Source organism: Schistocerca gregaria, chromosome 3, assembly GCF_023897955.1.
Source record: "Schistocerca gregaria isolate iqSchGreg1 chromosome 3, iqSchGreg1.2, whole genome shotgun sequence".
Taxonomy (NCBI): Eukaryota; Metazoa; Arthropoda; class Insecta; order Orthoptera; family Acrididae; genus Schistocerca; species Schistocerca gregaria.
In genome coordinates, this window is record NC_064922.1 from 348,094,528 (window position 1) to 348,115,080 (window position 20,553).

General features: G+C 43.8%; 1 protein-coding gene across 1 annotated transcript in view; it reads right to left on the reverse strand.

Moving 5' to 3' along the window:
* Positions 1–2,616: 2,616 nt before the first annotated feature.
* The window catches only part of LOC126355370 (uncharacterized), a 44,347-nt gene continuing 26,410 nt past the window's right edge, over positions 2,617–20,553 (reverse strand). Inside the window, exon 2 of the mRNA XM_050005664.1 lies at positions 2,617–2,777. Coding sequence (XP_049861621.1) covers positions 2,629–2,777 — 149 coding nt within the window. The 3' untranslated portion in view covers positions 2,617–2,628. The remainder of the gene's footprint in view (positions 2,778–20,553) is intronic.

Sequence of the window (20,553 nt, forward strand, 5' to 3'; positions counted from 1 at the left end):
ACTATGCTTTCCTAAAATTCATCATATAAACTGAAGTAGACCATTCGCCATCCCTACCATAAGCCTCTGATATGCAACGTCTGAGCAATGTCATGCAGTACTACCGGTATAGTGACATCTACATCTACTACTTCGAGACTTGCACATCTGCTGCTTTCGAATACCGAGGACCAAGTTATTTCGTGAGTGGTATTGTTCTCAGACTAATTCGGACTAACGGGTGCCGGAAGGTCCTCCGACACTACTTTGTATTTTAATGTAATTTTATCAACTGCGAGTTTGAAAAGTGATTAATCTTTCCAGATGAGATTGTGGGACGCTAACTTTTGCCTGTATGTATTTCGTTTGGAAAGCAGTTTCATATTAAACAGTAGATACAAAATTGAAAGCGGAGCTGAGCACTTCGGCTCACATTGTGTCAGACTCTGCTACTTTTAGGCAAGCATGGCTAGCTGTTCTCCCACCCTAGGTCGTTAAATATTTTTGCTTGGGCAGCATTACAACGGGCTTCGTACAAAGAGCTGTTTACACTCCAAATCTTTTGTCATCATGAATCATCTTGAGTGACCTTAAGCAGAATGACTACATAAAGCGAATAGTAGAAAAAGTAGACGCCAGACTGAGATTCAGAGCAAGAATCTTAAGGAAATGTTACTCATCCAAAAGGAAGTAGAATACAAGGCGCTTGTTTCAAAGATTCTTTAGTATTGTTCATCTATCCGGGATCTTAATGAGGTAGAAGACATAGAGAATATCCAACCAGGAACGGCGCATTTAGCTAAGGGATCGTTTAGTCCACGCCACATCGTTACAGAGATGGTCAACGAACTCCAGTAGCATACGTTACAAGAGAGGCGTTGTGTATCATGGAGAAGTTTGCTACTGAAATATCGAGTGAGCACTTCCCCGGAGGAGTCAGACAACGTATTACTTCCTTCCACGTACGTCTCGCGAAATGAACACTAAGAGAAAATTAGAGAATTTGGAGCTGATATAGGGGCTTACCGACAATCATTCTTCCCACGCACCAGTCGCGAGTGCGGCAGGGAAGCGGGTATCACTTATGCGTATTGCACTTTTTGAATTGCAATGTAAATATGTTGCTCTTAATTTCTGCTCTCATCGGTAATATCGGGTGGGGAGGGGAGGGGGGGGGGTGGAATGATTCCATACTTGTTTTTATTTTATGTTAAATAGAAACTGGTTTCATCATATAGTATTCTTTGGACCCAAGTCTATTTGTAACTGCTTACGAATCCGCATGTGAACTGCTCGATTAAAATGTACTGTAAGCTTATTGCTCGTATTCTACGTTGTGTTACTATCCGTTTTTCGTACTCTGGAATTTAATGGATGGTATCGAAATTTTCATTGACTTCTTCTAAAATGTACTGTTTGTAGTATCTTTTAATAACACGTGAAAACATTTGAGTAACTACCGCCGCAATTTTAGCATTTGCAAGGAAGAATTCTCTAGTCACCAAGACTACAAAGCATAAGATCTACTCATCTACATCCATACACTACAAACTATTGTGAAATGAATGACACTCAGTGGCAAGAAGCAACACCATTCAAAGCAGAATAAAATACTCATTTCGTGGCAAGACATAATTAAGTTGAATACCACTACTGTCAAAACCTGCTAACTTGGAGTTTTCCTTTAAACGTGAAAAAGTACGCAAAGCGGGCAAAAAAAAAGACGTAGGTGGCTTCAAATGGCTCTGAGCACTATGGGACTTAACATCTATGGTCATCAGTCCCCTAGAAATACTTAAACGTAACTAACCTAAGGACAACACACAACGCCCAGCCATCACGAGGCAGAAAAAATCCCTGACAAAAGACGTAGAGTACGAGACATATACTTTCCATGCACTGAGAAGCTCACACTCAGATTCGTCGTAGTAACACACACACATAAGTAAGCAGGACACCATGCAACGAAATCTGCTTCTGTTTCATACGAAACGAAAATAAATTTGGGCTTATTTACACCACTTAATATTACATATTCGAAAAGAACGATTCAGGATACGAGTAACATATTCACAACGCAGTTCAGAGAGTTCTGTACACACGAGAAGTCGTAATCAGAGGAACACACTGATGAAACCAACTTCTGTTATCTATGGGACAAACAAACATGGAATACTAGAACTCAACCAATAAGAAAACGAGATGATGGACTGATAAACTAATGGGGCTCCTAGTGGTGTGGCAGCGAACTAAGGGCGCGCTAACTAGGAGCCCTATTCGAGTTTCGCCCCCGTGATGTCAACTGTCAACACATTACTCACCGTCACCTTTTATACTCGGAGGTCCACCTTGCGCGTGATCTAGTGGTCAATTATGTATTGCACACGAGTCTCTGGTAATTATGATCAGATAGTGTATGTGTTCCGGTCCGTTACGAAGTGTACTGGCCACCTGTCGGTGTACATTATGCAAACAAGCCTATTGATTTAGCAGCACTGCAATAGCCACGCGCGTAACCCTGCATTAAACAAAATGGTGACTTTCAATAAGGCACAAACGCCACAAGATCTTGCGACACGCTAAATGCCTCGTGCGAGAGCGGCTGCAGCAGCGGGTAGACGGAGTACTCACCGTGGCCGCGGAAGAGTGTCAGCAGCGGCTCAGGGACGGCCGCTGGAGCTGAAGAAGGCGGGGGCGGTGTCGGGGGCAGAGGTGGCGGCGGCGGGGGCGGTCGCGGGGGCGGCGCTTCTGGTCCGGGGGCGAGCGCCGCCGCATACTGGTGAGCCGCTGACGCCGAGCTGCGAGCACCGGGCCGTCAGTAGCCGCAGACCCAAGGCTCAAGCCCGCCGGCACGCGTTTCCCTCCGAAGCTATTACGATTCGCAATCCCCACTCGCGGACGACATACTGACACATACTTTCTAAGCTCACTATTTTTTTTTTTCTAAATGCAGTGGATCCTTCACTGCCTGACTGGAATATCTGCCAGCGACGAACTGCTCAGCTTGTAGTCTTTTGGCAATAGTCAACGATTAGGGAAGGACATCATTGTTTTTCCATGAAAATGAAGCTTCGTTAATTTCAGTTGCGGAGACGACTCCAGCCAAGGTACCATTTTAAATCGAGGTTCACTATTTAACGTGAGTTATAGACGAAATTAGAGACTGTCGTTTTATATATGTGTGATCTCAAAAATGAAGGCAATGTATCACCCACAAACGCCACCTCTCCTCTAGCATGAAGAACTGTGGCATATTTGACATGAGCTGCTTGTCTGAAATAGTGTTTTCACGGACTACAAGGCGAGTGCGGTCTTTCTCAGCACTAAACGAGACGCTGATGTCAGCAAGCCACATTTGGACGAGGATATCTAAGCGAACTTGTACCGTCCCTGCTGTGGCCCTCGCGTAACACAAAGTGAAGGAGTATCGGGGGACACACAATGTGGCAGAGAATCTGGAAGTCTTTTCCACAAGTGGCTATTATGACCGCACAATACGAGCTGTGACCGGCACAAACAATGCATGACATGATTCTATTGATGCTTCCAATCTTTCAGTTACGGATGGTAGAAATTTAAACAGTAATAAAATAGGACCAATCACTGTAGTTTCCATGAGTTTGTCCTTGGTTTTTGACGGAGTTTTTCAGGTGAATGCTGGACTGAAAAGCACGTCCCACATCTTCCACTTGAAATTCTCTCTGCCCCATTCCAATCGTATTTGGCCCAAAAGAAATTCTACAACAATTCAAACCGCTCTTATGAGATGGGAATCAGATATCGTTTGTTCTATAGTAACAAACACGATTATTACGGGTATAAAACAGAAGCTATAAAAAAAGGAAAGAAAATTACAGCAACTAGCAACCAAAATACGAAACTTGCACACTGACACTCACCCGCACACATACAACACACATTCACACTCATTGTTGACTGGCAGGCTAAGCTAAATTTTCCCATTAATACGAAAGTGTGCTGAAATTCGATGGCTCCGAATTTTGTATTCTGGTCTGAAAATCAGATGAGATATTACACTTCATGCATATAACTCGGTCGACTTTCACGCTTCGGTGACGCAAGTTGCAGCCCTCTGCCGTTGGAGGGCTCTGAATTGTCGCGCGTAACACGGCGGTGTGTAATCTAACTATGTCGTTACGTGAGAAGCAGTGTACTATAATCGAGTTTCGAAATCGAAGCGTTCGTCTACATATGGACCATCTTCTGCGTCTGCATGATGATGCCAGACCACACAAGAGCACTGCGACATCTGCAACAATCCTCTCCTCGGGTTTACTGTTATCAATCATCCACGATATAGTCGCGATTTGGCCCCACGTGATTTGCATCTGTTTCCAAATCGTAGAGAATACCTTTGAGGAATATCGCTTTGATAGTGATGAAGTGGGGCAAGCAGAGGTGGGGCTATGGCTCTGTCAACAAAGTCAGTCTACAATGACTGTATCAACGAACTGGTATCTCTTTGGAGAAATGTGTTCGTCGCTAGGTCGATTATGTTAAGAAATAAGTATACAGACATGAGGAATGAAGCCGCAGAATGTTAATAAAGTTTGTTAATTTTAGAAAGCATTAAGAGTTTAATGGAACCTATTCCCCGATTCCGACAGAAAGTATTCGAGAGGTTTCCCTTTGTTGCTAGGCGAATATTGGAAATGGAAACATCCTCCCTGTTATTCGCGGTTGAGAATCGCCTCGCACAAACCCTATCCAACACGGATATTAGGCGGAAATAAGCAAAGTTCTATACAGCCCGCTTTGCTCTCGTGATCTGAAAAATAGAAAGCAACTGGGATGGAAGTTCTGGTCTGCAATATGTGGCGCCACGAGACAGGCCTAAAGGTCTGCACGGGACATGGTCAAACTGTGGTGGACATTGCCTCCTTGGAGGGGAGACTTTACCTTTTCCCGGCGGTCAGAGAACTCTGAAACCGTAGCCAAAGAAGGGGAACAATGGAGATTTGTTGTCGTTGTACTGCGCAGAGAACGATCAGGTCTGCATTTTTACACAGTAATCGGTGGGCAGCTGTCATTACGTAAGGCTCACGTTACTGTACGTCAATACTGATCACAGTGATGGCTGTCAATGGCTGGTGTATGCAGTTCAATATGAAGTATTCGATAGGAGCTGTGAAATTGTACAGCGTGACCATGAGATTGCAAGACTCTGTTCCTGTAATGTGTTCTAATTTTGTCGCTGCGCATGTATTAAACCAAACACGAGAAACAGTTACGTATTACGTTTTGTAATAAAGTTGAAGACATGTTCAGTGATTGTACATAGCTGCGAATTTTCTGAATTTTATGTTGATGTTTGTCTTTTGTAGACTAGGAGCCTGATATAGTTCTATTGTCTGTAGCAGCAGGGAGTAATTGGTAGAGGCTCTTGGCAGTAGAGGTAGCTCATGTTGTCCTCTTATACATTTATTACACTCTACTATGATCGATGACAGTTTAGAAAGTGCTGCAGACTGAAACTGTGAAGACTGTGATTTCTGTTCTGTTGTTCTTGGTTCGTGTGTCACAGGGGGTGAATCAGACTTGAGCTGTACATATTACGTTTGCTTGTACCAGTTTCTTATTTGTTATTGTACTAGAACCAACTTTACATAGAAACTGTCTCTGTTGATTTCTTATTAACTACTAGTAATTCTGCTGATGTCATTCTGTTTGTGTGCTGGTATCTACAGTGTTCAATGAATGCCATCGTAGACGCTTACACAAAATCCAGCCCAAACCCCACTCCACCTCAATACTGTGCTACAATAAAGAAGAATTGACAGCAGAATGGGTGGACCAGAAGAGCTCGCTGACTTGCAACGTGAACCAGACGCTGGATGTCACCTAAGTAACTAAGCCATCAGGACATTTCGAGACCACTAAAGCTGTCCAAGTCGGTTTGTGGTGATGTGACTCTGAAGTAGGAATGCGAAGCAACTATCATAGCTAGACCACTACCTAATATACAGACGTAGATGAATCGTCAAGCGCTACGGATATTGGGGTCAAAAATCTCATGACAAGGAATCCTCCTGGATGACTCTGTGTACGCAGCTAATAGGAATGACGTAGAAAGGTCAAGCTCATAATGTGACATTTCTATAGCTAGTGCTCAGTGGCCCTTGAGGTGGGGCAAAAAGCAACGCCAGTGGACAGTGTGTGAATGCCAGTGTGTGATTTGGAGTGATGAATCACGCATTTCGATGGAATGTTTTGGAGTTGTCGCATAGCTAGAGAAAGTTACCTGCTGTCACGTGTAGTGCTAAAAGTGAAGTACCAAGGAAGTGGTGTTATGGTATGCGATATGGGATTGTTTTTCGTGGTTATGGCGCTTAAGAAAACGCTAAATGTAGAATTATATGAACATATTTTGCAGCCTTGATTCTCCTAACAGTGGAGAAAACAGTTCGAAGACGGTAACTGTAAGTATCAGTAGACAGTACATCCTGTGATAGAACAGCATATGCGAGGCCAGGTTTCGTAGACAACAACAAACGTGAAATACTGTGTCCTGCCCATAGTCCCCTGAACGTAATGGAACACCTTTGGGATGAGCTAGAACGTCGACTATGCTACAGACCATAGTGTTCAATATCACTAACCCTTCTGATTTCGGCTCTTGAGGAAGAATTGGCCGCCATTCCTCGAGCCTTTCAGACACCTCATTGACAGTGTTCCCAGCACAGTTTAAGCCGTCATAAAGGCGAAGTGTGGACACACCTCATATTAATGCCCACCAACAGGTGTTAGGAAACTGTTGATCATATGTATTTTCGCCGGTGCAGCGAGAGTGACTTTCCGCGACCCCACGGTGCGAAAGGAACGTTTCAGTGTAACAGAATTTACGCTCGCTTTGCATGCTACATTTGCTGAAATATCACTTTCGGCCCAAACTGCTGTGAAACTAGCAACATGCGGGCAGCTGAAAGATACGTCGATTGCGTCACAGTTTTGTCCACGGGCGGACGGCCGCGAGCGACGATCTGCCTCGAATCGACTAGAGTACAGGTCGATACGAGACGCACGCTCATCTGCCATTGTCAGCGCCGATGAATGCTCCGCGCTTGCCAATTGAGTCTCGCCCTTTGTCGCACGTAGTTCCCAATCTGCACGCCTACTCCTGAGAGGTTCCGACGCCGGATAAACGTTTTATCCATTCCTCGGATGTGTCAGCATGATGCGAGCACGTACGAATGGAGGACAAGTAGCTGCGAGAACAAGTATCTGCTTATTGATCTGCGCAACATCTGATGACAGGTGCTTCATACCTGCACGGGAGGTCTCTCTGCCATTTTTCAGTTTCAAAATACGCCCATTTCACAAGTCAAAAATGTTCGTAGCGGAATATCTCGTGCACGAGTTTACATTCCACCCGCACATTAACTGAAAACGTACACAATGTGATCAAAAGTATCCGTAAACCCATCAAAAACATACCTTTTTCATATTAGGTGCATTGTGCTGCCACCAGCTGCCAGGTACCCCGCATCAGCGACCACAGTAGCCATTAGACATCGTGAGAGGGCAGAATAAGGCGCTTCGCGGAAATCACGGACTTCGAACGTGGACAGCTGATTGGGTCTCACTTTTGTCAAACGTATATACGCGAGAATTCCACACTCCTAAAAATCCCTAGGTCCGCTGTTTCCAATGTGATAGTGAAGAGGACACGTGAAGGGACAGCTCAAAAGCGTACAGGCCGACCTCAGCTGCCTATCAGTAGTTGAAGAGCGTCGTAATGTGTAATAGGCAGACATCTATCCAGATAATCACACAGGAATTCCAAACTGCATTCGAATCCACTGAAAGTACTACGACAGTTAGGCGGGAGATGAGAAAACTTGAATTTCACGGTCGAGCGGCTGCTCATAAGCCACACATCACGCCGGTATTGCCATATGACGCCTCGATTGTCGTAAGGAGCGTAAACATTGGACGATTGAAGAGTGGAAAGACGTTCTATGGAATGACAAATCACGGTACACACTGCGTCTTGTGCACATCCACCGCGGCGCTTTGGGGTAGCAGCACCAAGTTACGTCACCTGAAGATGGGCGTGTAAGAGCCTGAAACCGGTCGTGTGATAAATAATAAAAGAACATTACAACTATAGCGGTATTTTCAACCTCTGAGACCGTTAAGGTTGGATTTCTTATTATGTGCCACTTCTTAATTTAACCCTTTCGTCTGTTACACATCTACAATTATAACGTCACACACACACACACACACACACACACACACACACACACACACACACACACACACAGAGTCAGAAATCGGTCGTGTGATAATAAAAGAACCTTACAAGTATAGCGGGGTTTCAACCTCTGAGACCGCTGAGATTGGATTCCTTACTATGTGCCGCTACCTCATTTAATCGTCTCGTCACACTATCTATCTGTTACACATCAACAACTATAACATGACACTGGGCGCGCGCGCGCGCATGCACACACACACACACACACACACACACACACATACACACACACACACACACACACACACACACACACACAGAGAGAGAGAGAGAGAGAGAGAGAGAGAGAGAGAGAGAGAGAGAGAGAGAGAGAGATCACACTACAAACTGGTACGTATAAGACCCCAGACACTTACGCTGACCATACGGTGTCACAAACGAGTACTTGTTTCATGTCATGATTTTCAGGATATTACAACCATCTCTGTAATTTTCAGTGACAATGTGTTTTTCAGAACTGTGGAAGGTGATCTTTATTCTCCGCCCTGTCTGTATGATATCAATATATTGCAGTTCGTATGGCGAGAACGTTTTTGGACATTTCTGGTTGACCTGACAGTTAGAGCAGTGTAGCAGCAGCTGTTTAAACCTCACATGACGTTCTTTTCGGAGAACGTGTGTACATCGCAGCATAGCGTGCCGGAGAGCTTGAGCATACTTGGCTATGTAATCATCACACCACAGTTCGGTCGTATTGTCTGTTCCTTGTGTCTGCGAGGCAAAGGAGCGAGCGATGGTAGCGCATCCTATCTGACCGCAGTACGTACGTCATCTTATCAGTAAAGCTGAGTGATCTGGATCGAAGTGAAGTAGGCAGCCAATATTTTCATGTCTGGTATAGTTGTGTCATTCTGCCATAGTCTTCTGCTAGCTGTTCAGGAGATTTTGGGTCTGGAGAGGAAATTGAGGTGGAGGATTAACAGCGCTATCTTAAAACGCCTTGATTACTATGCGAAATATCTTACAGCCCGGCTCATGGGACTGCCGAAGTGTACGACTTGCCTCACACCCATAAATAAGGGGTTAGCGTTGGCAGCTGGTTGTCTCATTTAGATGTCAGTCAAATGTCTAACCAAATTAATGTCTGAAATTATAAAGAATGTAGCAACCAGTCGTGGAAACATAATTTATTTATCTTGTTGCTAATAGATTTCGACTGATACCAGTCATCATTGGTGAATTTTTCTAGCCGATGCATGCCATAAGCAGAAGTACTATCCTTGGCAGATTTCTGTCATGATAGAGTTCTATCGATTTGCAACAAGATAAATAAATTATGTTTCCGCGACTGGTTGCTACATTCTTTATAATTTTATATTCCACGGTCGCTGCACAGAAAGGGGACCTTACGAAGACCAACATTCAAATATTAATGTCTGGCATTGTTTACCGCTGTAAAGGTTGCTTTAAAAACTAATGCGTGTTAGTTGACCCAATAAAGCAATTCAGAGTTGCCCTGAACAATATATTGATGAGCATGCACATTTTATCACTGTTTACAAAAGTCCTTCAGGAAGAAACGCTGGAAATATTACAACCTATTACAACCCACTTTTTTCTGAGATTATAGGTTTTCCTTACTTTCGTTGAGACCGCCTGCTCTTTGTATGACGGAAAAGTTTTTGAAGTGACTGACGGCTGTGAGTTCTCTACTACCTCCAGTAGTGCTCAAACCTTTTTCAGGAATATTTAAAGGGACGGGCTTCAAACTGGTTTCATCATTCTTCTGTTAAGTGGTCAACATGTTTATGAACTAGACACATCATGTAGAAGTTCTTCACCAGTTCCTCTATATAAATCACATACACTCTAACATTCAGTCTATTTTCGAGACGAAAAGGCAAGGAAAACCAATATTTTTAGAAGGGAGTAATTCACATGTGCTATATTCTGTATATGGAGAGCACACTTACTTCTAAGAATTCTGATATTCCACCGCCAAACCCAGATAAGAGCGGTTCTAAATACGCTGATATAGAGTGCTGCTAATGACGAGGTCCTTTCGGATTCCAATTTAAATCACGCGAAGCCCGTGTTCCGAAGGAGTGACCGTGAATATAGTGACGTCCAGTTAATGCTCTCCAAGGATCAAAGGGCAAAGATATTCAACAATCACGAGAAGATCCGCTCACTATCTTACTTCCGTGGAATTGCCTACAGTAGAATAATTACGAGGTCCCAGGACACGTGGCATAAGATCTATTTACTAACCATCCAAAGAGATTAAAAGGATGGTAAACCAGCTTACGAACGGCATTGGCATGTAAGTTCCTGCAATATATAATATTCTTTGAGATTGGGGAAGCAACTACACGGTCTGACAAAGAAGTGAAGCACGTAGAAGACATGGTCGCATGTCAAAGTAAATTCGTATACGTACACCAAATGATTAGAGATGCAGTTCTCTGTGAAATGTGGGGGAGGAGGAGGAGATTATTGTTTAACGTCCCGTCGCAAAGAGATCATTAGAGACGGAGCACATGCCCGTATTGGAGGGGGGGGGGAGGAGGAAATCGGCCGTGCTCTTTCAAAGGACCCATCCCGGCATTCGCCTGAAGCTATTTAGGGAAATCACTGAAAACCTGAATCAGAATGGCAGGACGCTGGCTTGAATCATCGTCGTAACGCTGTGCCACCTCTCTCGGTCTGTGAAATGACTAAGTGCTGACAACTCTACTGGCATGAGAGGTACCATTTGTGCAATAAAGGAAAAAACAATTTATATTGCAATCAAGATACGTTTCATTTCATTTAGAAGGTACTTTGAGTGCTCCACAAAAATATTTTCTTTACTTCTGCTGTTGAATTTATCCGTTTATTTTACTGTCAGCACTGAGTGCAAATAACTCGTGAACTGAGTTATTTACTGTTCTGCAAACTTTCACAGTACTCTTGTTTACTTTTGTCCTCATATTTATTATTCTTATGTCTGCAGCAAATAACAGGTCGTGAAGGAAACTGCATCTACACCAGCGCCTGGTATCCAAGAATGACCATTAAATGAAAGCCAGACGTCAGAGCGTGTTAATGCTATTCTTGTTGACTGTTGTTACTAGCGCTGGTAGGGTATATAAGGACGAGACCAGCCTAAGATGTTGAATGATCACTGTGATGGACGCGGATACATCACTTACTCGGATGAGACAACGTTAGCACGGTACGTCACGGACGTCCTGGATTGGTTGGGTTGAATTGTTTTGGGGAGGGGACCCGACAGCGAGGTCATCGGTCTCATCGGATTAGGAAAGGAAGTGCCCTTTCGAAGGAACCATACCGGCATTTGCCTGTAGCGATTTAGGAAAATCACGGAAAACCTAAATCAGGATGGCCGGACATGGGATTGAACCGTCGTCCTCCCGAATGCGAGTCCAGTGTGCCAGCCACTGCGCCACTTCGCTCGGTCACGGACGTCCTGTGTTCTTATGTTTCCTCCCTTGTGACAGTACAATGGTGCCATTTTTCAAGACGGCAATGCTTCTCCAGGCGTGACAAGTATTTCTCTGAGCTGCTTGGCTGATGCTACTTCTGTAGCAAGTAACATCACCAGATCTGTCCCTGGTAAAAACATGTGCGGGACTAGCTTGGACGTCAACTACGTACTAATACCAGTATCCAGTATATCAAGTACCAGGTGTATCAGTTGTGGCCCGGTTTATCTTAGGGGAGAATACAACGGCTTTATGGTAACGTTCCCAACCCCAAAAGTACATGCATCCAGGCCAGAGAGGGTGCAGTGTCATATTGGTAAGCGGCCTCATACTGCTAAGTTCTTTGCAAAATTCACTCGATTTTGTACTCAACGAAATAACATCAAATACCCTCTCAGTTTGTTAAGTTCCCCTTCATTCCTAGCACCAGCTTTTAATACTTGACTTTTCGTGCCAGGCACTCCAAGTCTACCTCTTTGTAACGCTTTAGAGACCGCTAAAGGAACGTTACAAATGTAGACACGAAGAAAACAATCTGCGATAACCGAACATCGCCTCCATTTTTTAATGAAAACTCGTAATACTCTCCTGGAAATGGAAAAAAGAACACATTGACACCGGTGTGTCAGACCCACCATACTTGCTCCGGACACTGCGAGAGGGCTGTACAAGCAATGATCACACGCACGGCACAGCGGACACACCAGGAACCGCGGTGTTGGCCGTCGAATGGCGCTAGCTGCGCAGCATTTGTGCACCGCCGCCGTCAGTGTCAGCCAGTTTGCCGTGGCATACGGAGCTCCATCGCAGTCTTTAACACTGGTAGCATGCCGCGACTGCGTGGACGTGAACCGTATCCGTATATGCAGTTGACTGACTTTGAGCGAGGGCGTATAGTGGGCATGCGGGAGGCCGGGTGGACGTACCGCCGAATTGCTCCTCAACACGTGGGGCGTGAGGTCTCCACAGTACATCGATGTTGTCGCCAGTGGTCGGCGGAAGGTGCACGTGCCCGTCGACCTGGGACCGGACCGCAGCGCCGCACGGATGCACGCCAAGACCGTAGGATGCTACGCAGTGCCGTAGGGGACCGCACCGCCACTTCCCAGCAAATTAGGGACACTGTTGCTCCTGGGGTATCGGCGAGGACCATTCGCAACCGTCTCCATGAAGCTGGGCTACGATCCCGCACACCGTTACGCCATCTTCCGCTCACGCCCCAACATCGTGCAGCCCGCCTCCAGTGGTGACGCGACAGGCGTCAATGGAGGGACGAATGGAGACGTGTCGTGAGAGTCGCTTCTGCCTTGGTGCCAATGATGGTCGTATGCGTGTTTGGCGCCGTGCAGGTGAGCGCCACAATCAGGACTGCATACGACCGAGGCACACAGGGCCAACACCCGGCATTATGGTGTGGGGAGCGATCTCCTACACTGGCCGTACACCTCTGGTGATCGTCGAGGGCACACTGAATAGTGCACGGTACATCCAAACCGTCATCGGACCCATCGCTCTACCATTCCTAGACCGGCAAGGGAACTTGCTGTTCCAACAGGACAATGCACGTCCGCATGTATCCCGTGCCACCCAACGTGCTCTAGAAGGTGTAAGTCAACTACCCTGGCCATCAAAATCTCCGGATCTGTCCCTCATTGAGCATGTTTGGGACTGGATGAAGCGTCGTCTCACGCGGTCTGCACGTCCAGCACGAACGCTGGTCCAACTGAGGCGCCAGGTGGAAATGGCATGGCAAGCCATTCCGCAGGACTACATCCAGCATCTCTACGATCGTCTCCATGGGAGAATAGCAGCCTGCATTGCTGCGAAAGGTGGATATACACTGTACTAGTGCCGACATTGTGCATGCTCTGTTGCCTGTGTCTATGTGCCTGTGGTTCTGTCAGTGTGATCATGTGATGTATCTGACCCCAGGAATGTGTCAATAAAGTTTTCCCTTCCTAGGACGATGAATTCACGGTGTTCTTATTTCAATTTCCAGGAGTGTATGTAGCTAGGCGCACCATTTTTCTAAGACTGTCACCACTCTGGCTGTAGAGATGAGAATCAGCAATTTTAGCTGGGACTGAGGATATCATCTTCTTGAAGCGCGGTAACGGGCTATTGACGTTGCGAGACTAAAGAAAAATCTTCCACCTTATTTACATTTCGACGGCAGTCGTTGCGCCACTGACGTCCATACAGCGCAGGAGCACGGTCTCTGGTAGACTGATATCATGGTAATGTAGGTCGACAAATAACAGGCCAATTATTGGTTACAAATGGCCACTACAGGAGCAACTGTGGCAGTCTGATGGCAGTTATCGTCGTATATTGAATTTTTTACTCTTATTTGCCTCAGACAAAAGATCGTGAACTTTTCGTACGGAACTATCTGCGATTCCCAGTGAAAGATATTCTGTATTATGCAAATGTAGTAAGCGATTCCTCAGGAGACTAACATTTTTCGATTACCGCACCAGTTACGGAATGGCACACTTTTTTCTCTCCTGACCGTATCAGATGATTCCTTAAAAGCATTTGAAGTGGACTTATCCTTCTATGCGACCATACGACGGTATATATCATTTCTGACAGAGCTGTCATCCAGTACCATTGTTTTTAGTAAACATGGCAGGTTATGGAAGTCGTTTCCCTGCTACGTCTTTTCCTTCAAAAAACAGCACACAACGAAATGTCGCAGATTTGAGTCAAATATGGGGCTGTCATGCCGACACTATCGGAATTGGTCTAATATTTTTTAAACCGAGCACATAATCGATTGGGTGATGTAGAAGAAGTTTCTTATATCCGCCGCACACAAAGTAATTACAGCTTAAATCCGTTCCAAGCACGCACGGATGTTATAAATACGGATTCATATATCACGACCCCTGATAAATCAGCAAAGTCACCGCGCCCTGTGACGGCCGGCCTACATAGGAAGCTAGGAAAAATATGGCCGCCTCGCTCGCGTTTCTTAACGGAACGAGCCAGTAAACACATCGGAGCAGTGTTTTATATTTACTGCGATCGGAGAGATCCAATAAGGTAATCGCAACAGGAATGACATTCCATAAAATACGTCTTTAGAGTCTGGAAATAGGGGTAAACTTGAAATCAGCTTCCAGCCTTACTTCGAGTCAGGACGTAGGAAAAACAATAAAGCGAATGGCTTTATTAAATTTGTAGCCTAGACAATAACTTATTCATAACTGCATCATGACCTAAATGCCCATGATACTTTTGTGACTCATTCAATTGCATGAAGTTACCGCATTGTCATTAGTTTCAGTTTCGCAATGTAGTCTGTTCTAATCTTTATAAATATCGTGACTAATGACGTAGTGATAAAGCACGTGGATGGAAGTAGAAAATTCAAGGTGTCAAACCCAGGTAGGACCACGTAATATCTCAGTCTGCGTTTAACTTAGCCTTCACCTCACAACGATCTAAATACTCATCTGGAATGATGTAAGGTTCGGATTCCATGTTAAACTCTTTCCCCATTAGGATTACTGGGATATCCAAGCTGAAGTTGTGTCTAACTGAAAGATTTACATAAGGTTCAAATGGTTCAAATGGCTCTGAGCACTATGCGACTTAACTTCTCAGGTCACTAGTAGCCTAGAACGTAGAACTAATTAAACCTAACTAACCTAAGGACATCACACACATCCATGCCCAAGGCAGGATTCGAACCTGCGACCGTAGCAGTCGCGCGGTTCCAGACTGCGCGCCTAGAACCGTTAGACCACCGCGGCCGGCATTTACATAAGTTCGTTGAGCCATAAATACAGACTTATCTTCAAAATTAGTGACAGGAACTGTATTAGTGGCAAATCCCCAATTGCAAAATTTTACATTTCTGTAGGTACTGGGTCGTTTTGTATAATCACGCAAGGAAAAAAATATTAGACGGTCATCTTCAGCGCCAGATACTGGAAACGTATCAAGCGACACGAAAACAGAAAACAACGAAACAGCTCATTTAAAGAGAATATGAACACGATTCTGTACCCCGTCCGTCTCCAAATGAGAGGAACACAAGGATGTAACGTCCAGTCGCCCACGAAATAAGACAGACGGAGCTTTAGCTCGGATTGTGGAAGGAAACATGGCGTGCCCTTTCAAAGTGACCGTCCTGGAATTTGCTTAAGTGATTTTGGGACATCATGGAAAATCTGATTATGGATGGCCAGATGGATATTTCAACTCCCGTTTTATTTAATACAAGTCCTACGCGAGCTGTAAATGCTGTAATAGGGAGTAATGAAATCTATATTTATATACGTTATCACCCGAACAATATCTGGTCGCAAGTATTTTCAACGATGTATTTTCTGGCTCTTTGTGCGAACCAAGGTAATAATAATGTGTGAAAGAATAATAATCCGAGGCAATTAATGTGTATCAGAAAATCAATTTTCAGTTGCGAATATGAACCACCTACGGCTCTATAATGGAATGGCGACAATGAAAATTTGTGCCGGACCAGGACTCAAACCTGAATTTTCCGCAAGAACATTACATCGCACTTCTTAATAACAAATGCACTGCTATTTTGTAATGTGTACAAGTCTGCTTTACGTATTATACGAAGCGAATAATGCTACACTGATAATGTGAGGATCAATAATTAATTACATAAGTACTGCACGCTTTTATGTTTGAACGGAAAATATTAAGATAACTGCAAGTAATTTCAAAAATATATCCTTTGGAATTATGTTCAATTGCTGAAGCCAAATACCAGCGGAAAAATGTTCGTAAGAAATTAAGAACCACACCAATATCAAAGAATGAAAATACATTGCGATAAACGTTATTTTCATAAAACAGTGTAATGTTATTGAATTTACATGGAAAAGTTGAGTCATTTCTAATTATAAAAATTTAGTAAAATTTCTGTAACGTATAAAAATTAGTTCCAATAAAATATATAATGGTGTAATGTTCTGATTCGTAATAATACGCGACCGATAGACGCTGAGACCCTCACGTTGTAAGCTTTTTCGGTTGTAGTACGATGATGTTGGACGAATGAACGGTAACATTGCCTCGTGAATAAATTATCAAGTTATGGTCTCCTGATATCATCATTCAGTGCAGGAGGTGACCTGTAACTTTGTACTAAAGTCTTCTTATGAAAACAAATTTGTTTGCCAACATCGCTAATATGTATTGATATCCTCAGATCCATAAAACGGGCAGTGGTAGTTACATCATACAAGCCTATTGTATAGTGATCATGTGACAGAGTGGTGTAAGCATTGTACGATGTAACTACCATTGTTCGGTTTTATAGCTCGGAGGATTGCAATATATATTTTTGACACTAGTAATCCAGAAATTGAGTAAACATAACTATCTTGGCAAATAAATTGGTTCTCAAAAGATACTTACAGTACAGTCTAAGATGTATCTGGACTATCACTGATAATAAAAGAGTACCACACTTTCTGTGCTGGTTGACGTGTTGAAGATACCTTGCTAGAACGGAAAGAACCGCCGTTGTAACTTTTAACTCTTCCACTTGAGGCAGTTGACGGAAAACAAATGGAAACAAAAGGAAGCTACATAATGGTCATTTAGTCAACAGTCCTGTAGCAATTATTGTTCTGCTAAATTACGTTGTACGTAGATGAATAACATTTCTACCCACTCTTCGTTATGTCCGTTTTACGCACACAAACCTACAAATGAAAGCGGTTGCTAGAATGAGCTGTGTACATTTCCCTTGTGTTCTGCCAATTTACTGTCAACTCCAGTAACTCGGCGAGTTACTTTACCCCAGATTCCTGCACTTAGTACAGAAGACTGAAAGTCAGTTACATGGTTACCTTTTTAATAACCTCATGTTTACGTGAATGTGCACAGATCATATTTTTGAACAGGTCTTCAGGGACGGAAGTGGATTATCAAATAAAAAGTATGGGGTGCTATTTAAGGATGAGAAACTGATGTTTTTATTTTTAACCAACAAACTTACAATAAAAGACAGTCATGCTGATTAATGTCACCATGGTAGCTAAAAAAATTCTTGATAATCTTTTTATTCCGATTCTGGACAAAAAGTTATTTGGTGTAGACACGAGAAGTTGGATGTCCTACATAATAGCTACTGCGGAAGATGGACTTCCAAACGTACATTCCACGGATAGTAAATTACGTGGAAGGGATAAGAAGTTGTACGCGCAGTAGCAAAGCGCGATTGCTGACCTCAGAGTTAACCGAACCAGCACTTACTAGCCCGCAAGGCCATACTGTATCATGTTTTAATTGCGTTTACGAGTGAAAACAAAGTTGGTTACGACAGTTTGAACCTTGTAGTGACTGGCTACAGGTTACCTCAGTTATGCCGTAATTATTATGTTGATGGATGTTTTAGAGTAAGCATAAAAATGAGAAATAATGTTTTGCTGTGCGATGGGCAGACGTCAGGTTAGTAAGTCAGGAATTTCACATATTTCCTACAAACTATGAGACGGAACGAAAATGGATAAACGTTTTTAAACGAGCATACTAGTTTCCGGTTGAGAATATTCGGGTATGCTCTATATGTTTCAATAATTCGGTTTACAAAAGGGATTTGAAAAGTGAAATATCGAATATTCCTTCCAAATGTAAGTAGAAGAGTGATGCTATTCCAGCTCTAAATGTAACATCCCCAGTGCGGACTTAAGGCGCAGTAATGAACCAAATAAAGAGAAAAATATTCGGTCACGAAAACGAAGCTGCTGTAATGAAGTAGGAGATAGTTTAGATGAAAGTTCATTACCGGCTGATAAAGAAATTACTACTAGACAAAACGTTAACATTGAAAACAAACACTGCTGTCAATGCGACAGTGTGTACCTAGGCCAACAATTAGAAACTATGAAACCAGAAGTAAAAGACGTTAGGCAAAGTAATGCAGATTTAAATGAGCGTATCTCTCGATGTAGCTCTGAGTTACTGAAACCAAAACACTTTCAAAAAGTCATTCAACGCTCTTTTTCTGACTGTTGGCAAGTGTTGACACCGACCACATAGGGAGGAACTATCACCACGATAAAATAAGTGAAATCAGAGCTCGTACGGAAAGATATAGGTGTTTATTCTTTCGGCGCGCTATACGAGATTGAAATAATAGGGAATTGGGACGGTGGTTCGATGAACCCTCTGTCAGCCACTTAAATGTGATTTGCAGAGTATCTATGTAGATGTAAATGTATAAGTGGTTACGAAAAGAACAGGTCATCTGAAGGTATTGCAAATGCTTCGACTTTATGTTGCATGTCTTATGAAGCGTTATTTTTTTTCCAGGACCCTATTGAAACATCCTCTTCCTACTGAAGGCCCTAATAAGAGAAGAGCAGTTCAACTCTCCGCCTTGTGTTCCTGGTTTAAACCTCAGTGTTTTGAAAACTACAAATTATTAACAACATTTGAAAAAAGACGTAGTTCTTAGCTTTCAAGAAATGAAAATAACAGAGAGTCATACGAGTATTTAGTCGACGCACAGAGAAAACAGAACGAGAAGAAAATGACGAGGGGTTATGTCTTGTAACAAGAGGAAATGGGATAAAAGAAAGGAATAAACAAGAAAAAATTACTAATGCAGAGCTTAATAACAATACTGAAAAAGGAAAACTTCGATTATATTCACAACTACGTATGAATTAAAAATTTGTGTCTATACACTGATCAGCCAAGCATGATGACCTTTGCCCGCTGCCAGGTCGGATGCCTCCTGGTGGCACGTGACGCATTAAGAAAAGTATGTAAGCCGAGCAGATACAAATGTGGGATTACCCTAGCGAAGATATGTGCAGCAAATGGAGAAATTTACTGGGCTAATCGCCTTTGCCAAAGGATATATCATTATTACGCAGAGCCTGTGAACGAGTAACTCGAAAACGGCGAAGCTGGTCGAATGTTCACCTGTACTTTAATGAGCATCTACGAGAAGTAATAGAAAGGCAGCGAAACCACCACTAGGCACTTAGTGGTTGGACGTCAACTTCTCTTCACAGATCATGGGGTTTGGAGGCTTGTGTGAGCTGTGAAGTAGGATACATGGTCACCTATGGCATCTCAGCACAGTGCCGGTGGACGCACAAGCGTTTCGTAGCACACCGTTCAGCACACATTGTTGAACAAGCAGCTCCGCAACAGATGACCCCTGGGTATTTATATGTTGAGCCAACGACATCGTCAGTTACTGTTGTCGTGGGCTCGGAATCACCGAGACTGGGCCGTGTACCACTGGAAGAGTGTCAGCTCACGGGATGAATCACGTTTCTACTACACCGCCATCCAGGCGAACTGCAGCTGGAAACGTGCACCGCGCCATGAACCTAGGTTGGTGGGAACAGTATTATGGCATGGGAGACATTCTCCTGCGCTCTGCGTGAGACCTGTGATAATTATCTAAGACACACTGACTGCTGCGAACCACCTGCATCCCTTCAGACTTGATGTCTTCCCCGACAGAGATGTCATCTTTCAGCATAATAGCTGTCTTTTTCTTGGAGCCAGAACCATGCTACAGTGGTTCGAGGAGCTTAATAGTGAAATTACGTTAATGGCTGGGCCGCCAAATTCGTCCGATGTTCAAATGGTTCAAATGGCTGTGAGCACTATGGGACTTAACATCTCAGGTCATCAGTCCCCTAGAACTTAGAACTACTTAAACCTAACTAACCTAAGGACATCACACACATCCGTGCCTGAAGCAGGATTCGAACCTGCGACCGTAGCGGTCGCGCGGTTCCAGACTGGAGCGCCTAGAATGGCTCGGTCACAACAGCCGGCGTCTGATGTGAATCAAATGGTTCCCATCTGGGTCGCTATCGAGCGCCATACCGCGTACACGATTCAGCG